Here is a 17,382-nt window from a genome sequence, read left to right on the forward strand (position 1 = left end):
GAGCTTCTCGATCAAGGAGGTGATGTAGATATGATTCCTGCCTTGGCAGCCATTGCCTGAGGTAGTCATTTTGACTCTGTATTTTTGAATGCTTAGCCATAGTTTAAATGACACTCCAACATTGTACATGAACTTGCCATGGTTTTTGGGAGTTGCAAAGGCTCAAAGGAGCCTTGGTCCTGCTCATAAGTATTGTCAGGAAAGTCTTCCCAAGGAGGTGGTGCCTCAACAGGCTGAATTGTTGGTGATTCTGGGGGAGAGTTAGGCATGGACCTGTAGGCATGTCGCCTCGTGCTTGCAAGTGGGACCTTGACCCAAGTCTTCCTACCTTTGCTGCCCCTTGCTTCCACCCTGTGAGATTTTTGCACTGGGGTGCATCTACCTATCTTCATCTTGTTTACTAATGTTGCAAGCAAGGCATCAGCTCAGGTGTAATGAATTGTTATTGCAATATGATGCTGTGCAGTCCTGTTGGCTCATTACAAATTCATTTCCATTAATGGATTCTTGTCAAATATGGGCCGATTAACAGATTATTAGGCTTTGCTCGAAGTTCAACTTCGCACAATTCATTAATACTTCTACCTTGCAAATCCTCAGCCCGTTCTGCATTCTGATTCACTATGGCAAGAACAGGTCATTCCACCAACACGACTTCCGGAAGACACAGGGCGCGTCAACCACAGTCTCAGAAGCTCACAGACAAGGAGATTTTGGAGTTGAAGAACTACCTTCCTGAGTGGACTGCCGCCAAAAGGAGTGAGAAGAGGGGGATTTTCACTGCCATAGCAAGGGCGGCCAGGTTGTTTGCTCCTAAGGTGGACCAAAAACAATGGAAAAAGAGGAAGCAGGTGATGCTCCTTTGTTGCGTTGAAAAACTAAATTTTCAACATCACATTTTTTCATCAAATCTTAGGTGTACAAGACTTGGTTGTTCAACAACAAGAAAAAGAAGGAAAGGAAGGACACCATCAAGTATGGGAGGAAATGGACGCCCAGGATGGTGGTCTACCAGCAGAAACGCGAAGAGGTGCTGAAGAGGATTGAGGACGAGTCGGGGGTAAAGCCCGGAGATCCTGGTATGTTCAAACATTATCAGGCGGTGGTGAAGAGAGTCATGGCTGAATTGGACGACGACGAGTTGGAGAAGGCGAAAGAAACAGCGGAAGAGTGGTCCAACAACTGTCCGCCTCCGGAGATACAAGCACAAGTCGCCCGTAAGAAGGGTCCGGCATATATGGAGCACTTTTCGAACGAGATGTGGAGGCAATGTGGGATGAGAGTTTTTGTGATGTCGGCTTGGAAGAATGAAAAGGGAGAGGTGCTGTTCGGGATGTGAGTACATTTACCCATTGACATGGATCTTTCATCTGAAAATATTCATGCAGGCATGATGATAACGAGGCCTTAGGAGACAGGGACAGCTTCATGAAGACGAAGGACTGGGAGGACATTGAGCCAGTGTGGCAGGAGTACGCGCAGGAACAGTTCGGTGAGTGTTTGAACCATGTATACCAGATTGAACATGTTGAGCATCACGATGATAGGTGCCGGGGCATGGGATGGAGGACGTCAGGTCAAGGGAGGTCGAAAAAGAATTCGAAAACCAGCTTTCGAACTCGAAATGGACGGGGAGGGTATGCCACTCCTTCCCGACATCACCGACACGAAACTTGAGGAGAAGAAGGCCATAGTGAGGGCCTTTCTTACATCGCACTATCGTGAGTTTCTCGTTGCATCATCTGACAAATTGTTCAATGCATGGACACAGGGATATGTTCCGGGAAGGACAAGGCGGTTGTACCATGGAGTGCCATTGTACAAAGTCAGGATGACTTCGTGGCCCGGACGTATCTTCCGGCAGATGTTGACTTGAAGGAGCCTTCAAAGCTGCAAAATTGGGACACGACTGCCTTGCTCCATTTCTGGCATGCTCAGCAGGAAACAGGAGAAGGTCCCACATTTCTGTTCAAAGCATGGAAGAACAAAGATGGGGACATGGTACCATCTGTCATATCTGGCAAGTCGCCCTCTCCTCAGACTAGTATAGTGAGAAAGCAGCAGAGGGTTACCATCCGAGGGCCTCGGGATTCGTCGACAGAAGCCGAGAGTGATAAGGAGAGTGCCACTAATCATACGGAGGATGATGTGGATGATGACCTGGCTGACGGGAGACATCCGCTGATGAAACCCAGGACGGGAGGTCCTACACCAAAAGGGACGGCAGTCCCACGTGCAATTCCAAAGCCTCGCCGGGCCAAGCCGGCCAAAAAAGGTGCATTACTGACATCAAGAATGGGCGACCTCCTTGCTGGGTTAACTGAAGACGCGACCAGAGAAGTTAGAGAGGATGTTGAAATGGAAGAGAGTATCACGCCGCCGGCACAGAAAAGGGGGCGGGGCAAGAAAGTCACAGTTGAACCATCCACGAGGACAACCCGGAGTAAGTTGCAAATGCCAGTAGACAGTACACCTAGAGTAACCAGAGCACGGGGACGCACTTAATGTAGATATATCTTCCTGCCGTCATGTGTAATGTCATATGTGCTATTGTGTATATGTCAAAGTACTAACGACCTAATCTTAAATCCCAAATCTCCAGTACCAAGGCCCGAGTACCGAACCCCGAGTTCTGAACCCCGAGTTCCGAACCCCGAACCCCGATCACCGGGCACCGAGCACCTAGTACTGAGTACCGAGTACCGAGTACCGAGCACAGAACACCGGGCAGCGAGGACTGAGTAGGTGGCACATATTACAGTGACCTATCTCCGTATAATACGAGGGAACGGACATGCATAATATTCCATATGATACGGGCCAGCGGACCATGGGCCCATGATAAAAATATCCTCGACTATAACGGATGGGCCGGGAGGCAAATTATTCCCGATGGAGGCGGGTGGGCCCATGCAGGGAATATATAGAGTAGATGAGTGGGCCGATGTATATGAATATTAGGTAGACGGGTGGGCCGAGGTAGTTGGATATTATGCAGATGGGTGTATTAAGGTAGATGTGTATGAGATAGATGGGTAGGTACTTGTTATCACATTCACGGGTGGGCCCAGACACATATTAAATTAGACGGGTGGGCCGAGGGTATTATAAAATATTGTATTAGACGGGTAGGCCCAGACGCATATTAATTAGACGGGTGGGCCGAGGGTGTTGTATGGGATGTTGTATTAGATGGGTGGGCCGAGGGTGGTATAAAATATAGATGGGTGGGCCCATGTGTATCATAATTGTAGACATGATGGAGCTGAGGTAGTTGTACATCAACCAAATCAGAGGAGGTAATAAATCAAAGTTACCGAGTTCCCGGAGCAGCAGGTGATCTCCTGACATGGCCTTTGATGGTGCACAGGTTGTCTTGCAGAATTTGGAATCCGGGGTGCAAAGCTTGTGTTGCCCTACGAGACACCAAGTTCCGACCACCCAAATTTGGGTCAACCGTACCGACTTCTGAGTTCCAGGACCCGGGAGTCGACAAATGAATATCTGATAACCAGCACACTTCCAATCAGGTAGTATTTCATTGAGCAATGGATCATCCAAGGGGTCCCTTATCGGACTCGGTAGTCAATATAGGCAAATGATAATGAAAACATGAAAGTTGTTATTATGCTATTTTTCAAACCCGAGACCCTGAAACCCATTGTTCAACATGTCCATTTTTCACTCACTGCACAAATCACCGAGTTTCGAGTGCCGAAACCCAAAACTCAAAACCCGGTGTGCAACACATCGATTGTTCATTTACATTACACAGATCATCGAGTTCCGAGTGTTGAGCGCCGAAACCCGAAAATATGTATGGAACATGTCCATTTCTTACTCATTGCACATATCACCGAGTTTCGAGTGCCGAAACCCGAAACTCGAAACCCAGTGTGCATCATGTCCATTGTTCAATTATATTACACAAGTCATCGAGTTCCGAGTTCCGAGAAACGAAATCCAAACCCCGGACCCCGAAAATATGTGCGCAACATGTCCATTTTTCACTCACTGCACAAATCACTGAGTTTCGAGTGCCAAAGCATGAAACTTGAAACCCAGTGTGCAACATGTTGATTTTTCATTTATATCACACAAATAACCAAGTGCCAAGTGCCAAGTGCCGAAACCCGAAGCCCGAGACCCGAAAATATGTATGCAACATTTCCATTTTTCACTTGTTGCACAAATCACTGAGTTTCAAGTGCCGAAACCCGAAACTCAAAACCGGGTGTGCAATATGTTCATTGTTCATTTACATTACACAGATCATCGAGTTCCGAGTGCCGAGTGCCGAAACCCGAAGCCCGAGACCCGAAAATATGTACACAACATGTCCATTTTTCACTCACTGCACAAATCACCAAGTTTCGAGTGCCAAAGCGTGAAACTTGAAACCCAGTGTGCAACATGTTGATTTTTCATTTATATCACACAAATCATCAAGTTCCGAGTGCCGAGGGCCGAGACCCGAACCCCGAACCCCGAAAATATGTATGCAACATGTCCATTTTTCACTTGTTGCACAAATCACCGAGTTTCAAGTGCCAAAACTCAAAACTCAAAACCGGGTGTGCAACATGTCCATTTTTCAATTATATTACACAAGTCATTGAGTTCCGAGGGCCGAGGGCCGAAACCCGAACCCCGAACCCCGAAAATATGTACACAACATGTCCATTTTTCACTCATTGCACAAATCACCGAGTTTTGAGTGCCGAAACCCAAAACTCGAAACCCAGCATGCAACATGTCCATTTTTCATTTACATTACACAAATCATCGAGTTCCGAGTGCCGAGGGCCGAGACCCAAACCCCGAACCCCGAAAATATGTGCGCAACATGTCCATTTTTCACTTATTGCACAAATCACCGAGTTTTGAGTGCCAAAACCTGAAACTCGAAACCCGGTGTGCAACATGTCCATTTTTCATTTATATTACACAAATCATCGAGTTCCGAGTGCCGAGGGCCGAGACCCGAAGCCCGAGACCCGAAAATATGTATGCAACATGTCCATTTGTCACTTGTTGCACAAATCACCGAGTTTCAAGTGCCGAAACCCAAAACTCAAAACCGGGTGTGCAACATGTCCATTTTTCAATTATATTACACAAGTCATTGAGTTCCGAGGGCCGAGGGCCGAAACCCGAACCCCGAACCCCGAAAATATGTGCACAACATGTCCATTTTTTGCTCACTGCACACAGTCCACAATTTCGGGGTTTGGGGGTTTTAAATCAACCTTTCATATATCCATACACATTTTACCAACCCCCGAACCCCGAAATTGTGGACTGCCGGGTTTCGGGGTTCGGGGGTCCCGGAACTCGGAACTCGGTATGTAAGACAACAAAAATATCTTTCGGGGTTCGGGGGTTAGTGAAATGTTTATAGATATATGTAGGTTAATTCAAACATGTCTGAAAATTTTCATTCGTCTCAAATGTCAAATCCTGAGTTCCGGGCTTCGGGACTTGGCACCCGGCACCGGCACTCGGGGTTCGGGGTTCGGCACTGAAAATTTGACATTCAGGTGTTCGGGTTTCGGGTGATATCTAAATCAACAGCTTCGAGTTCTGCCAAAGCGTGAAACTTAAAACCCAGTGTGCAACATGTTGATTTTTCATTTATATCACACAAATCATCGAGTTCCGAGTGCCGAGGGCTGAGACCCGAAGCCCGAGACCCGAAAATATGTACACAACATGTCCATTTTTCACTCACTGCACAAATCACCGAGTTTCGAGTGCCAAAGCGTGAAACTTGAAACCCAGTGTGCAACATGTTGATTTTTCATTTATATCACACAAATAACCAAGTGCCGAGTGCCAAGTGCCGAAACCCGAAGCCCGAGACCCGAAAATATGTATATAACATTTCCATTTTTCACTTGTTGCACAAATCACTGAGTTTCAAGTGCTGAAACCCAAAACTCGAAACCTGGTGTGCAACATGTTCATTGTTCATTTACATTACACAGATCATCGAGTTCCGAGTGCCGAGGGCCGAAACCCGAAGCCCTAAACCCAAAATCATGTACACAACATGTCCATTTTTCACTCATTGCACAAATCACCAAGTGTCGAGTGTCGAAACCTGAAACCCGGTACTTCAAATGGACACGAATTGTATTTGTATGTATTATCCATTGGTGTAGGGTTCAAATAACTTGGGAATTGTATTTGTCAGCACTCGGTACTCGGTACTCAGTGATTGGTGGTCAGTGGTCGGTACTCGAGACTCAGTAGTCAATATAGGCAAATGATAATGAAAAATGACAGTTGTAGTCCACGTCAAGGTGAGTGTCTTGGTAGTCTTTCCTTGTCATTCGGCAAAACATCAGCAATAATGAAAAAATGAAAGTTGTTATTATGCTTAACTTCCTTACCGAAGGTTGTAGTCCAAGTCCAGGTGAGTGTAGTGATAGTCTTTTCTTGTCAATTGGTTATCTTGTTACTCATTACGCAGTACTCGGTACATGGTAATTGGTACTCAGTATTTGGTTTTGATACTCGGTACCCGGGAATCAGTAGTCAGCTTAATGAAGGTTGTAGTCCGAGTCTAGGTGAGTTTATTTGTAGTCTTTTCTCGTCCATTGGTTACCATGTGACCGAGATATAAGCTAAAGAAATCCGAAACATCAATAATGACAAATGAAATACATGTGTGCAGTAAGTGAGTCTAAAGATAAAAGAATGAATATTAATAGCGAGACTTGCACATTATGTCGAGATATCCAACATAACAAGCCTGTGATGTGATCAGAGACCTGGAATAACACCCATATACATCCATTATAATAGCTTAAAAGCTTAGAAAGATTCATGAAGGATTGATGTAATGATAGGCAAAATGACATATGTGTGGAGAGTGACAATAGACATCTTTTATACAAAGTCACATTTATATATGATTCAGGCCAAAAATATCATTACAAATATGTAGGATAGATCGTAAACTACCCAAGGAACCCATACTGCCTACTGCCCTGAGGGTAGGGGGTGGGTAGAAGGGATATAGTGAAAATATGAGTTGACCCAGCATTAAAGTCCTACCACTGCTCAACTAACCATTTTCGATGCTTTGGGTCTTTGAAGTTTCCCACACTCAATTTCTTACCCATTTCACTTCCTCAGTACTCAATTCTTGGTTGATTTGTCTGTAAATTTATGTCTATGATACTTAAGATATTTGAAATGTACCCCAGGTTTCTGATTATGAAGATTCAATGTTTTGAAGGCATGGGCCCCTTATCAGGCGAAATGGCAAGTATACACACTAGCTCACAAACTCCAGCCTATTGTGAGCTGATCTTGGTCATAAGAAGCAAGAATATAAGCTATGCTCATTATATATTAAAAGGTTGGATCATGGATGCAAGGGCAAGATACTGAAAATCGTGAAAAAATATCACAAGTGCAATTGTCTATGCTTTGTTCCTGGAAAAGGATCCTGTGTGTCCTGGGCTGGTTATATGATATATCTACTCCGAATATGCTCAGGAATAGACTCCCTACAGTCCTTGAGGTCCAGTCCTACAGGGAAAAAACCCCAGCAGGTGAACCACCAGAAGAGGGGGAGGTACACTATACAATAAAGGATTACCCTATGGTCCTGAGCTCCTGATACATTGTTTCTATTGTTGAATAGATGATTGAGATACTATTCACCTAGAAATGAACACATAGGAACATATTTTGTATTTTTATGTATATATGCAATATCCATTCAAGCACCAAGTCTCAACTACCGATTACCAAGTCCCGACACTTGATAGTTGATAGTCAGTATTCGAGCTCCGAGTGCCAATATTGCCTACCAATATCTCAGTCAAATGATAACCAAACCAAGACCCAAGTTCCAAACCTGACTACTGAATACCAAGTATCAGTACTCGGGACTCGGGACTATTGGCTGGAGTACCCAACTATTGATTCACAGGTACCGAGAATTAGAACCAAGTACTGAGTACCTGACTACTGATTCTTGGGTACCAAGTATCAGAACCGAGTACCGAGTACCCCACTACTGATTCTCGGGTATCAAGTATCAGAACCAAATACCAAGTACTGATTCCCTTGTACCGAGTACCGAGTAACGAGATAACCAATTGACAAGAAAAAACTACCAATACACTCACCTTGGCTCGGAACTACAACTTTTGTTCAGGAACTTAAACATAATAATAACTTTCATTTTTCATTATTGCCGATGTTTCAGATTTCTTTAGCTTATATCTCGGTTAAATGATAACTGATGGACAAGAAAAGACTACCAATACACTCCCCTAGACTCGGACTACAACCTTCGGTAAGGAAGTTAAGCGTAATAACAACTTTCATTTTTCATTACCATTTGCCTATATTGACTACCGACCAGTGGCTGAGTGCCTAAGCTTGAAACTTGAAATCGGTGGAAAATGAAATCTCGCAACAATGTACACATGAACATGTTTCATTTCCATAAACAATTCCCCGAGTGTCATGTACCGAGCCCCGAAACCCAAAGCCTGAAGCCCGGACTGTGTTGTCAGGTTAGTACAAGACACTCGGTGAATTGTCAAATGAAATGAAACATTTTCATGTGTACATTGTCGCGAGATTTTGTTTTCCACTGATTTCAAGTTCCAAGCTTCAGCACTCAGCATCCGGCACTCGGAACTCGGAACTCGGCGCTCGGAACTCAGAACTCAGTGAAATGTCTAAGGAAATAGAAATTTCACAATTCCCTGAGTTAGTACAAGACACTCAGTGAATTGTCAAAGGAAATAAAACATTTTCATGTGTACATTGTTGCAAGATTTCGTTTTCCACTGATTTCAAGTTTTGAGCTTCGGCACTCGGCACTCGGAGCTCGGAACTCGGAATTCGGCGCCCGGACCTCGGAACTCAGTGAAATGTTCAAGGAAATAGAAATTTCACAATTCCCCGAGTGTCGTGTACCGAGCCCTGAAGCCTGAAGCCGGGACTGTGTTGTCAGGTTAGTACAAGACACTCGGTGAATTGTCAAAGGAAATAAAACATCTTCATGTGTACATTGTTGCGAGATTTCATTTTCCACTGATTTCAAGTTTCAAGCTTTGGCACTAATTCGGAACTCGGGACTCGATTTTTGAGATGAAAGACATTTTTCAAACATGTTTGAATCAACCTTTCATATATCCATAAACATTTTACCAACTCCCGAACCCCGAAATTGTGGACTGCCAGGTCTCGGGGGTTGGGGGTCGGTGCTCGGGACTTGGGAAATTTGGGGAGATCAATAAAATTTGATCTACAATAAATTTGATTTACAAACAAATTGATTTACAAACTTTTGAAAGATATGTCGTCTCACATATCGAGTCCCGAGTTCCGGGACCCCCGAACCCCGAACCCCGAGACCCGGCAGTCCACAATTTCGGGGTTCGGGGGTGATCTACAATAAATTTGATTTACAAACAAATTGATTTACAAACTTTTGAAAGATATCTGTGTTGTCTCACATATTGAGTCCCGAGTTCCGGGACCCCCGAACCCCGAAATTGTGGACTGCCGGGTCTCGGGGTCGGGGGTCGGCGCTCGGGACTTGGGAAATTTGGGGAGATCAATAAAATTTGATCTACAATAAATTTGATTTACAAACAAATTGATTTACAAACTTTTGAAAGATATCTGTGTTGTCTCACATATTGAGTCCCGAGTTCCGGGACCCCCGAACCCCGAAACCCGAGACCCGGCAGTCCACAATTTCGGGGTTTGGGGGTGGTAAAATGTCTATGGATATACAAAAGGTTGATTCAAACATGTTTGAAAGATGTCTTACCCGGAACTTGGGACTCGATTTTTGAGATGAAAGACATCTTTCAAACATGTTTGAATCAACCTTTCATATATCCATAAACATTTTACCAACCCCCGAACCCTGAAATTGTGGACTGCCGGGTCCCGGGTTTCGGGGTTCGGGGGTCCCGGAACTCGGAACTCGGTATGTGAGACAACAAAAATATATTTCAAACACGGGTAAGTCAATGTGTTTGTCAATCAACTTGATTGTAAATTATATTTTATTGATCTCCCCAAATTTCCCAAGTTCCGAGTTCCGAGCTCCGGGACCCCCGAACCCCGAAACCCGACACCCGGCAGTCCACAATTTCGGGGTTCGGGAGTTGGTAAAATGTGTATGGATAGATGAAAGGTTAATTTAAACATTTTTGAAAGATATCCCATATGAAATGTCAAGTCCCAAGTTTCGATTTCCGGGTTTCTGGAGTGCCGAGTCCCGAAGCCCGAAGTCCCGAAACCCGGAGTCCCGAAACCCGGAGTTCAAAACTCGGGACTTAACATTTCATATGGGACATCTTTCAAAAATGTTTAAATCAACCTTTCATCTATCCATACACATTTTACCAACTCCCGAACCCCGAAATTGTGGACTGCCGGGTTTCGGGGTTCGGGGGTCCCGGAGCTCGGAACTCGGAACTTGGGAAATTTGGGGAGATCAATAAAATATAATTTACAATCAAGTTGATTGACAAACACATTGACTTACCCGTGTTTGAAATATATTTTTGTTGTCTCACATACTGAGTTCCGAGTTCCGGGACCCCCGAACCCCAAAACCCGAGACCCGGCAGTCCACAATTTCGGGGTTCGGGGGTTGGTAAATCTCGGTTTGGGGTTTTGCACTGAAAATTTGACATTTATACATATCTAGGCTCACCCATATATGTACCCATCTATGTACAATTCCCCCACATCAGCCCACCCATCTATGTATTATCCCCCACGTCGGCCCACCCGTCTATGTAATACATCCTATGTTGGCCCACCCGTCTATATAATTATACCCCACCTCGGCCCACCTGTCTATGTAATAAATATTTTATCACACCCTTGGCCCACCCGTCTATTTGATATCCCTTTCGTCGGCCCACCCGTATATGTAATACTTTTTATGTCGGCCCACCTGTATATGTAATACACCCCGCGTCAGCCCACCCATCTATGTAATATTCCCCTACCTCGGCCCACCCATATATGTAATACACCCCCGTCGGCCCGCCCGTCTATATAACAATATTTGCCTTACATCTCTCTTCAGCCCAGCTGTCTATAATATCCTACTCTACATATTACCCTGATGGGCCCACCCATCTCCATGAATGATCATATTCCCCCGGCCCATCCGTCAACATCAAGGATATATATATCATTGGCATACATGGGCCCACCCGTCTCCATCGGAAATAATATGTGTCCCGGCCCATCTGTCATCATCGAGAATATACACAACATGGGCCCATAATCCGCTGGCCCGTCTCATACGGGATATTATGTAGGTCGGGTGGCCCGTATAATACGGAATTTGTCACTGAAGGGGCTCCGATTCCAGTATGAAGAGCGAGGCCAAATCTTAGCCATTTATCATGCTGATCTACAGCAAATAAATCGTTGACCCCCGCAGCCCAAAAACGTTTCCTCTTCAGACGTCGTGCTTTCCGCTCACGAACAAGTTCGGGCTCGTAAGTAGCAAAGTATGCTCGTATGACGGTCCTGTGGAAGATGTATGTCAGAAATTGCAGACCCAGCCAAAGAAACATCGGACTATACCTGGCTATGCACATGCCCTTTTCATGGAACAGTAGACTGATCATTTCCCTCGCTCCGGCATTGGGATATATTGGTCGTAGCTCAAGCATAGCTTCGCGAATAGATTCGATGCTATGCCCTTGCTGACGAGTTCGTTGAAGGCCCATTCCAATACGAACCTGCACAAATTTGGTGAGGCTTGAGCCAGTAGCACCATATTGCATGTAAGTGTCCTGACAGAGTAATGGGCGTGATTAGTACTTACCCTATTCCAAAACGTTCAGTGTCGATATGTTTCTGTAAGGCGTCCACGATCTGTTTATCTGTCAGACATGCCTTCCATAAGCGAAGTATATGGGGTGCAATCTCGTCGAGAGGCGCTAGTAAAGTAGATTCTCAACAGAAACTTGGAAACTGAGATAAAGCACGTACAGGTCGGTTTGTATTGGTTAGGCATAGTCAACCAGTGAGTAGTAGTAGGTGAAACGCAAAAATACTTAAGGCTTTTAGTTCCAGGGTAACTGAGGATGAAGAACGCAGATTTACGTGGCCGCAGCAACACGGTTCTCCTGGATTCCCTATCTCCCCTCCAGCAATAGACTTGGACATTCTGCATCCGTTGAGCTTTGTTGAGCTTGGAGTTAGGGAGGATACCACGCAAACGCCCAAGTGAGGAATGCGGCTGTAAGTGACGGATAGCCGGAACTTCAAATATTAGCTCCTTCTCAAATCAGTAACAGTGCTGTGCATAGACTAACGGATGACGGATAGCCAGAACTTGGGTAGCCTTGGATCAAATAACTTGACTTCTCACAGCATCATCGTTGCTCAGTTTGATCTAGGGGCTACTAGCATGTTGAACATCCTCAAGGTCCTCCGGAAAAGACCAAGGTCCTCCGGAAAAGCCAACCACCGGTTGCCTAGAAAACTCTTACCCTACAAGTTTGGATCGGTGATCGGTGTGGTGTTGGTCAGTGTGGCTGCAAGGGTTCTTGCTATATCCAGGTGAGGCGCCATCAGCCACCAGGGTACAGATACTCACCACGACGCCTCTCTCAGATGTTTGCTATATTCGGGTGAGGCGCCATCATTGGCTACCACTCATCAGGTCTACATGGTGTTCATGGTGTTCATGTATTTAATGAGATGTCAGTTGAGTCTTTGGCATTAACGTTTTGCTACTGCTCACACCTCCTCTCATAATCTCACAATGTCTGGGTATGAACTCGTCTCTCAATTCACTGAAGATGCGTTCGCTAAAGACGATCGAGTGTGCGAACGTCCCGCCTGCGGCTCCAAGATCTTGAAGGGTGACCCCTGTTTTTACGTGGCCACTGTGGACCCAGGAACACCAGGACGTTATGTCTGTGGTCCTTGTCACAGACGATATCAGGGCAAGTTAGCTACAACAGTGAGACCCCGCCGTGAGTTGCCAGATCCGCACATCATCCGGCAGTCTGTGAACGCTGCACAGAGAAAGTGTGAGTAAAGAAAACTTGTGTTACTTTACGTGCTGACAATCATTTCAGCGACGATCAATCCACCACCCGTTGTGGCTATGGCTCACATTGCACGCCCCATGCCAGGTCCCAGTGTCAACATTCCATCAACGTGGCAACACCCACAGCGCCCATTTCAGGCCCGACCCACCGGTCCATTTCCTCAGGCTACTATGGGCACTCCGGCCTCTGGTTATTCTGAGCACCATGCTAGTTATGGATCCGAATGCAAACGCTGGGCCAAGATCTCGGCTAGACTCCCACTTCCTGTGCCACCAGCGCAGACCATATCTCTGGAGATTTCAGCTGTGCACGAGGGCGGCACCCGACGGAAGGGTAGTCGTGGCATCACTATTGGAGTATGTATTTTATCATAGGACTTGACGTGCATTTAATTGACGTGCATTTTAGAATATTTGCGAGGGTATGAAAGATATCGATGCTCGTGTTGATGCACCCGGACTTATAGCGATCGCTCTCGATACCATGCTGCCAAAGATTGTGGCCTTTTGCTCCGGGTTTAACTGGCGTGATGAAGAGTTTGTTGTCCGGGATGCGAAATGGGTAGATCTCTCAAAGCACCCAGCTGGAGAACCGTATTTTCTCTCACAGTGCTTGCAAGCAGGTCGCAAAGACTCAAAGGTAATGATATTCAAGACAAAGCAATTCGCCTTAATGGTAGTCGCACCTCGGGCACGGTGGCTAGAATATGAAGACTGGGCAGAACGCCTTACAGAAGATGTGAGATTACTAATGTTTTCCTCGTCGTTACTTGGGACTGACTATGATCATCATTTTAGGGTGGTAGCATTCGCATAGTCCAAAGTACTGTGGTCGACGAAGACTGGGCGGAACAGCTTGTAGAGGATGTAAGCTTACTAATGTTTTTCTTTATCGTTCCTTGAGGCTTACTACTGTCGTCGTTTTAGGGTGATAGCACCCGTATAGTTCAAAGTGCTGTGGTTGACGAAGACTTAGCGGAGGAACTTATAGAGGATGTGGGCAGTGGCAGCCGCATAATGCAAAGCGCTGCGGTCAAGGATACAGCTCGGGCCAAATCTGTGCTGGCAACTGAGACTCGCATGGCAGTACCGGCCGCATCTAAGTGGATTCACGTGCGAACGGAGAGTGGCAGTAGAGCTTTACCTCCGTCTCCTCCACGCAAGAAGATTGCACCCATGGATGTTACATTCTGCTCACCTGACCGTGATAACCTGAAAGCGGCCCTCAGATCCGGAGGCACAGCAAATGTGAATGTAAAGAAAGGTAAGAGTGGTAGTTAACATGTCGCTTCGAGTGGTGGACTAATGGCTTGTGTAGTATTCGAAAAACAGAACGAGACGATCCATTTCTACCCTATTCCTAAATGTCCGTTAACGGAGATCTTACAAAACGAAGATTACCGCTCGTTCACACTTGATGCCGCCGAATCCTGGGTTGGCCAATTGACAGTCGATATATCCCAGGACAACATGATTGGGATGGGCGGGTTCAAGACGGCCCACCCAGGATGGCTCACACTCACTCCCCCTCCCATTTCTGGGTTTGGCTCCGTTTCCCGCCACGAAATTGTAGTCAAACGGCCCTTTCACCAAGTATACCCGCATGGTGTATCACAGGGACCTTTCAAGATCGGTAGGTTTCCTGTGGCAGACGAATTGCCGAAGCTCTTTAAAGAAGCAAACGTGCTGTACTGGGCGAGTTCTCTTTTACAACTCACCTATGATTTCATTGATCGTCGCCTCGCTTCGTCTTGTCCGCCACCATCTCCCATTCCCCGAGTACGCTTTGTTGAGGCCGGCCTTGCTTTAGCGTTTGTTCAAGGCCCAGCAGCGGCTTCCAAGCCAGGTTCGAAGACATGCCCTATTCATGCATGCTATCTCCTGGAAGAACTCATTGACGGCGGCGACGATGCATTTCTCAAGTTTATTCACAATACGGATGCTAATCCTTTGCTCGATGAACTTGATTATGGCTACGATTTAGCAGTATTCTTCTCGTTCACTCAACATGTTCAATATGTGAAGACTGGTGGTTTAGCATTTATCTCCGACTACCAAGGTATGTAGTCCTTACTATGTGACTGATGACGAGCGCAGGCTTATACTAATCAATCTCTATCAGGAAGCACTGGACTACTAACTGACCCTCAAATATTGACGGACCCATATGTATATTCTTAAGCTTTTTCCACTCCGGCTGTCACTGATGTACTACTATTGCGATGGTCAGTTCAGTTAGCGGAGGGCAGGATATTTTCGGTGACGGCAACATAGAAGTCGCAGTGACAATGTTCGAGGAGCAGCATATCTGCAATGACTATTGCGAATGGGCTGGTTTGGAGAAGTATATCAGTCTAGATGAAGCAGTCGAAACTCATGACTCTTAGTAGCAAGTGTAATGCGCTCTTTTATTCCTCTTGACACGAACTTGAATATGTGCTTCCTCCTCTACAATAACGTGTGCTGGGATCACAATTTAATATATTTTTCCAACCGTTGAGGGTGTTCGGAGGTCCATAGAAGCACTTACCTCAATAGGCTATTGAGCACGGTGGTCCGGTTGTCAAAGTTGAGCACGGTTGTCTGGCTTTCCATAGAATCATGCATCCGAATGTGGCGTGACTCACTGGACTGGACAAACTTGGACACACAAAGGCCTAATCAAACGCCACAACGAGTTCGCAATTGATCCTCCTGCCTCCATCTGTTGTAATGCTCCATAGGACATGCATGGCTCCTCCACAGAATTCGTGCAGGTGCCCATAAAATGGATATTTGCACGTCTGGCTGGCTGTTACAACTGAATTAGCACCATCTGTCACTGTTCCGCACCCCATCGCAATGGACCAGTATGGATATATCAGCTTCACGGTGTCACTCGTCCGAGTCTCGCAGGATGTCGAGTCACATCTACCATGTCCCGATCAGTGTTGAACGTTGAACGTTATATCATGACGCCGCCAGTCATTATCGAATACAGTCAATCGTCTGGTAGTCCCGGTTGCAGATTGCAATATTTCAACGGCCTTATCAATTAGTGGAATACTCAAACGCGGCGACACCTTGTTTGGAGTCTCCTGGGTTCAACGTTGCAACAGTCCTATCAGGATGGTTCTGCGCTATGGTGGAGGGAAGGCTCTTGTATTTCTGGTGTTCTTTAGCCATCGTTCTGTAGGATTAGTTCCAGCAGCTTTCTCGCAAACGAGTGTCTGACTTTCATTCTAGTCCTCCTATTTGTCGGCACAGAATATCAACGGAATTACAATGCTAGCGATCGCCGATCACACCCAGAAAGGCAAGCGTAGTCTTGCACTTGCAGTTTGAACTCCATTGCTGAAGCGCTGAAGCTTGAAGACTATAAAGTCAACTGCCCGCCCGCCCGTTCAGTTCCAAAAAACCCTTCTGCCTTCTAAACTTCCTCCTACTAGTATATATCACTGCATCAGTTCAATCGTATTTCTTTTATCTTAGCGTAATGTCCTCTCCAGGAACCTCTCCGCGAGATTTGGCCCTTAGACTGGCATCGCCGTCTTCTACCCCGCTAGATTTTGTGTCCTCCCCGCACATCTCCTCTCCGCTCAAACCGCCTTCGTCCCCTCGTCTTCGGCAGCCTCCACTGCCGCCTCCAAGGAAACTGGGGTATTACCGACGTGAGCGACTGCATTGGCGCAATCCAATCACCTCCAATCAGTTCCCTCATCGACACCAAACGCACTGCGATCCGGGGCGGGAGTGCGGGTGGGTTTACTACCCTTGCTGCCATTTCCCTCGACTCCTCCGCAGCGAGCAAAGTGAAATTCTTCGCAAGTGCCACGAACAGCTACGGAATTTCAAACATGGAGCTTTTTGCAGAAGACACGCACAAGTTCGAGCTCATGTATATCATAAAGCTTCTTGGTGGTACAAGGGAAGAGATTCCGAAAGTTTGGCACGACCGGAGCCCGGTGTATTTTTCTACGAACATCAAAACCCCATTACTCGTATGTTCATCTCTCGATGAAATCCGTTGTGTTGGGTAGATCATCTTTCCAACAGGTTCTTCAAGGCAATGATGATGCAATTGTTCCGCCCGCACAATCCTGGACTATTATTGATGGGATCATTAAATCTAAAGGGCGTGTTGAGGCGCATTTCTTCGATGGCGAACAACATGGGTGGCGCACATCAGGGACGCTCAAGAAGGCGATTGAGTTCGAGAGGGAATGGTACGAGAAGAGCATGGTGAGACCCACTGTAGCAACTTGAACTAAGAACAATATAGCAGTAATGTATAATTGGTGTTGAATATGAACGAATCAAGTTGA

The 17,382-nt window shown here is 46.1% G+C and overlaps 4 protein-coding genes across 4 annotated transcripts; 3 read left to right on the top strand and 1 right to left on the bottom strand.

Moving 5' to 3' along the window:
* Positions 1-536: 536 nt before the first annotated feature.
* HD556DRAFT_1391337 (uncharacterized protein) lies at positions 537-2,737 on the top strand. Its single transcript, XM_041303561.1, has 4 exons — positions 537-1,335; positions 1,389-1,492; positions 1,548-1,721; positions 1,772-2,737. Exons 1-4 carry the CDS (start codon positions 1,001-1,003, stop codon positions 2,503-2,505), a joined length of 1,347 nt encoding a protein of 448 aa, XP_041157344.1. The 5' UTR covers positions 537-1,000; the 3' UTR covers positions 2,506-2,737.
* Positions 2,738-11,261: 8,524 nt separating this feature from the next.
* Positions 11,262-12,034, bottom strand: HD556DRAFT_1446115 (uncharacterized protein; the record flags this gene model as incomplete). The annotated part of the gene is made up of 4 exons (XM_041307034.1): positions 11,262-11,541; positions 11,599-11,775; positions 11,843-11,957; positions 12,010-12,034. The coding sequence occupies 4 exons, from the start codon at positions 12,032-12,034 to the stop codon at positions 11,262-11,264; spliced, it is 597 nt and encodes a 198-aa protein (XP_041157345.1).
* Positions 12,035-14,383: 2,349 nt separating this feature from the next.
* On the top strand, positions 14,384-15,465 carry HD556DRAFT_1242419 (uncharacterized protein; the record flags this gene model as incomplete). The annotated part of the gene is made up of 3 exons (XM_041298277.1): positions 14,384-15,141; positions 15,205-15,247; positions 15,328-15,465. 3 exons carry the CDS (start codon positions 14,384-14,386, stop codon positions 15,463-15,465), a joined length of 939 nt encoding a protein of 312 aa, XP_041157346.1.
* A 1,239-nt stretch (positions 15,466-16,704) lies between these two features.
* HD556DRAFT_1242424 (Alpha/Beta hydrolase protein) lies at positions 16,705-17,323 on the top strand (the record flags this gene model as incomplete). The annotated part of the gene is made up of 2 exons (XM_041298278.1): positions 16,705-17,058; positions 17,114-17,323. Coding segments are annotated over 2 exons (564 nt in total), but the record flags the coding sequence as incomplete, so codon positions are not given.
* Positions 17,324-17,382: the final 59 nt, after the last annotated feature.

The sequence above is a fragment of the Suillus plorans genome (genome assembly GCF_016647745.1).
Source record: "Suillus plorans strain S12 chromosome Unknown HD556scaffold_50, whole genome shotgun sequence".
Lineage (NCBI taxonomy): Eukaryota > Fungi > Basidiomycota > Agaricomycetes > Boletales > Suillaceae > Suillus > Suillus plorans.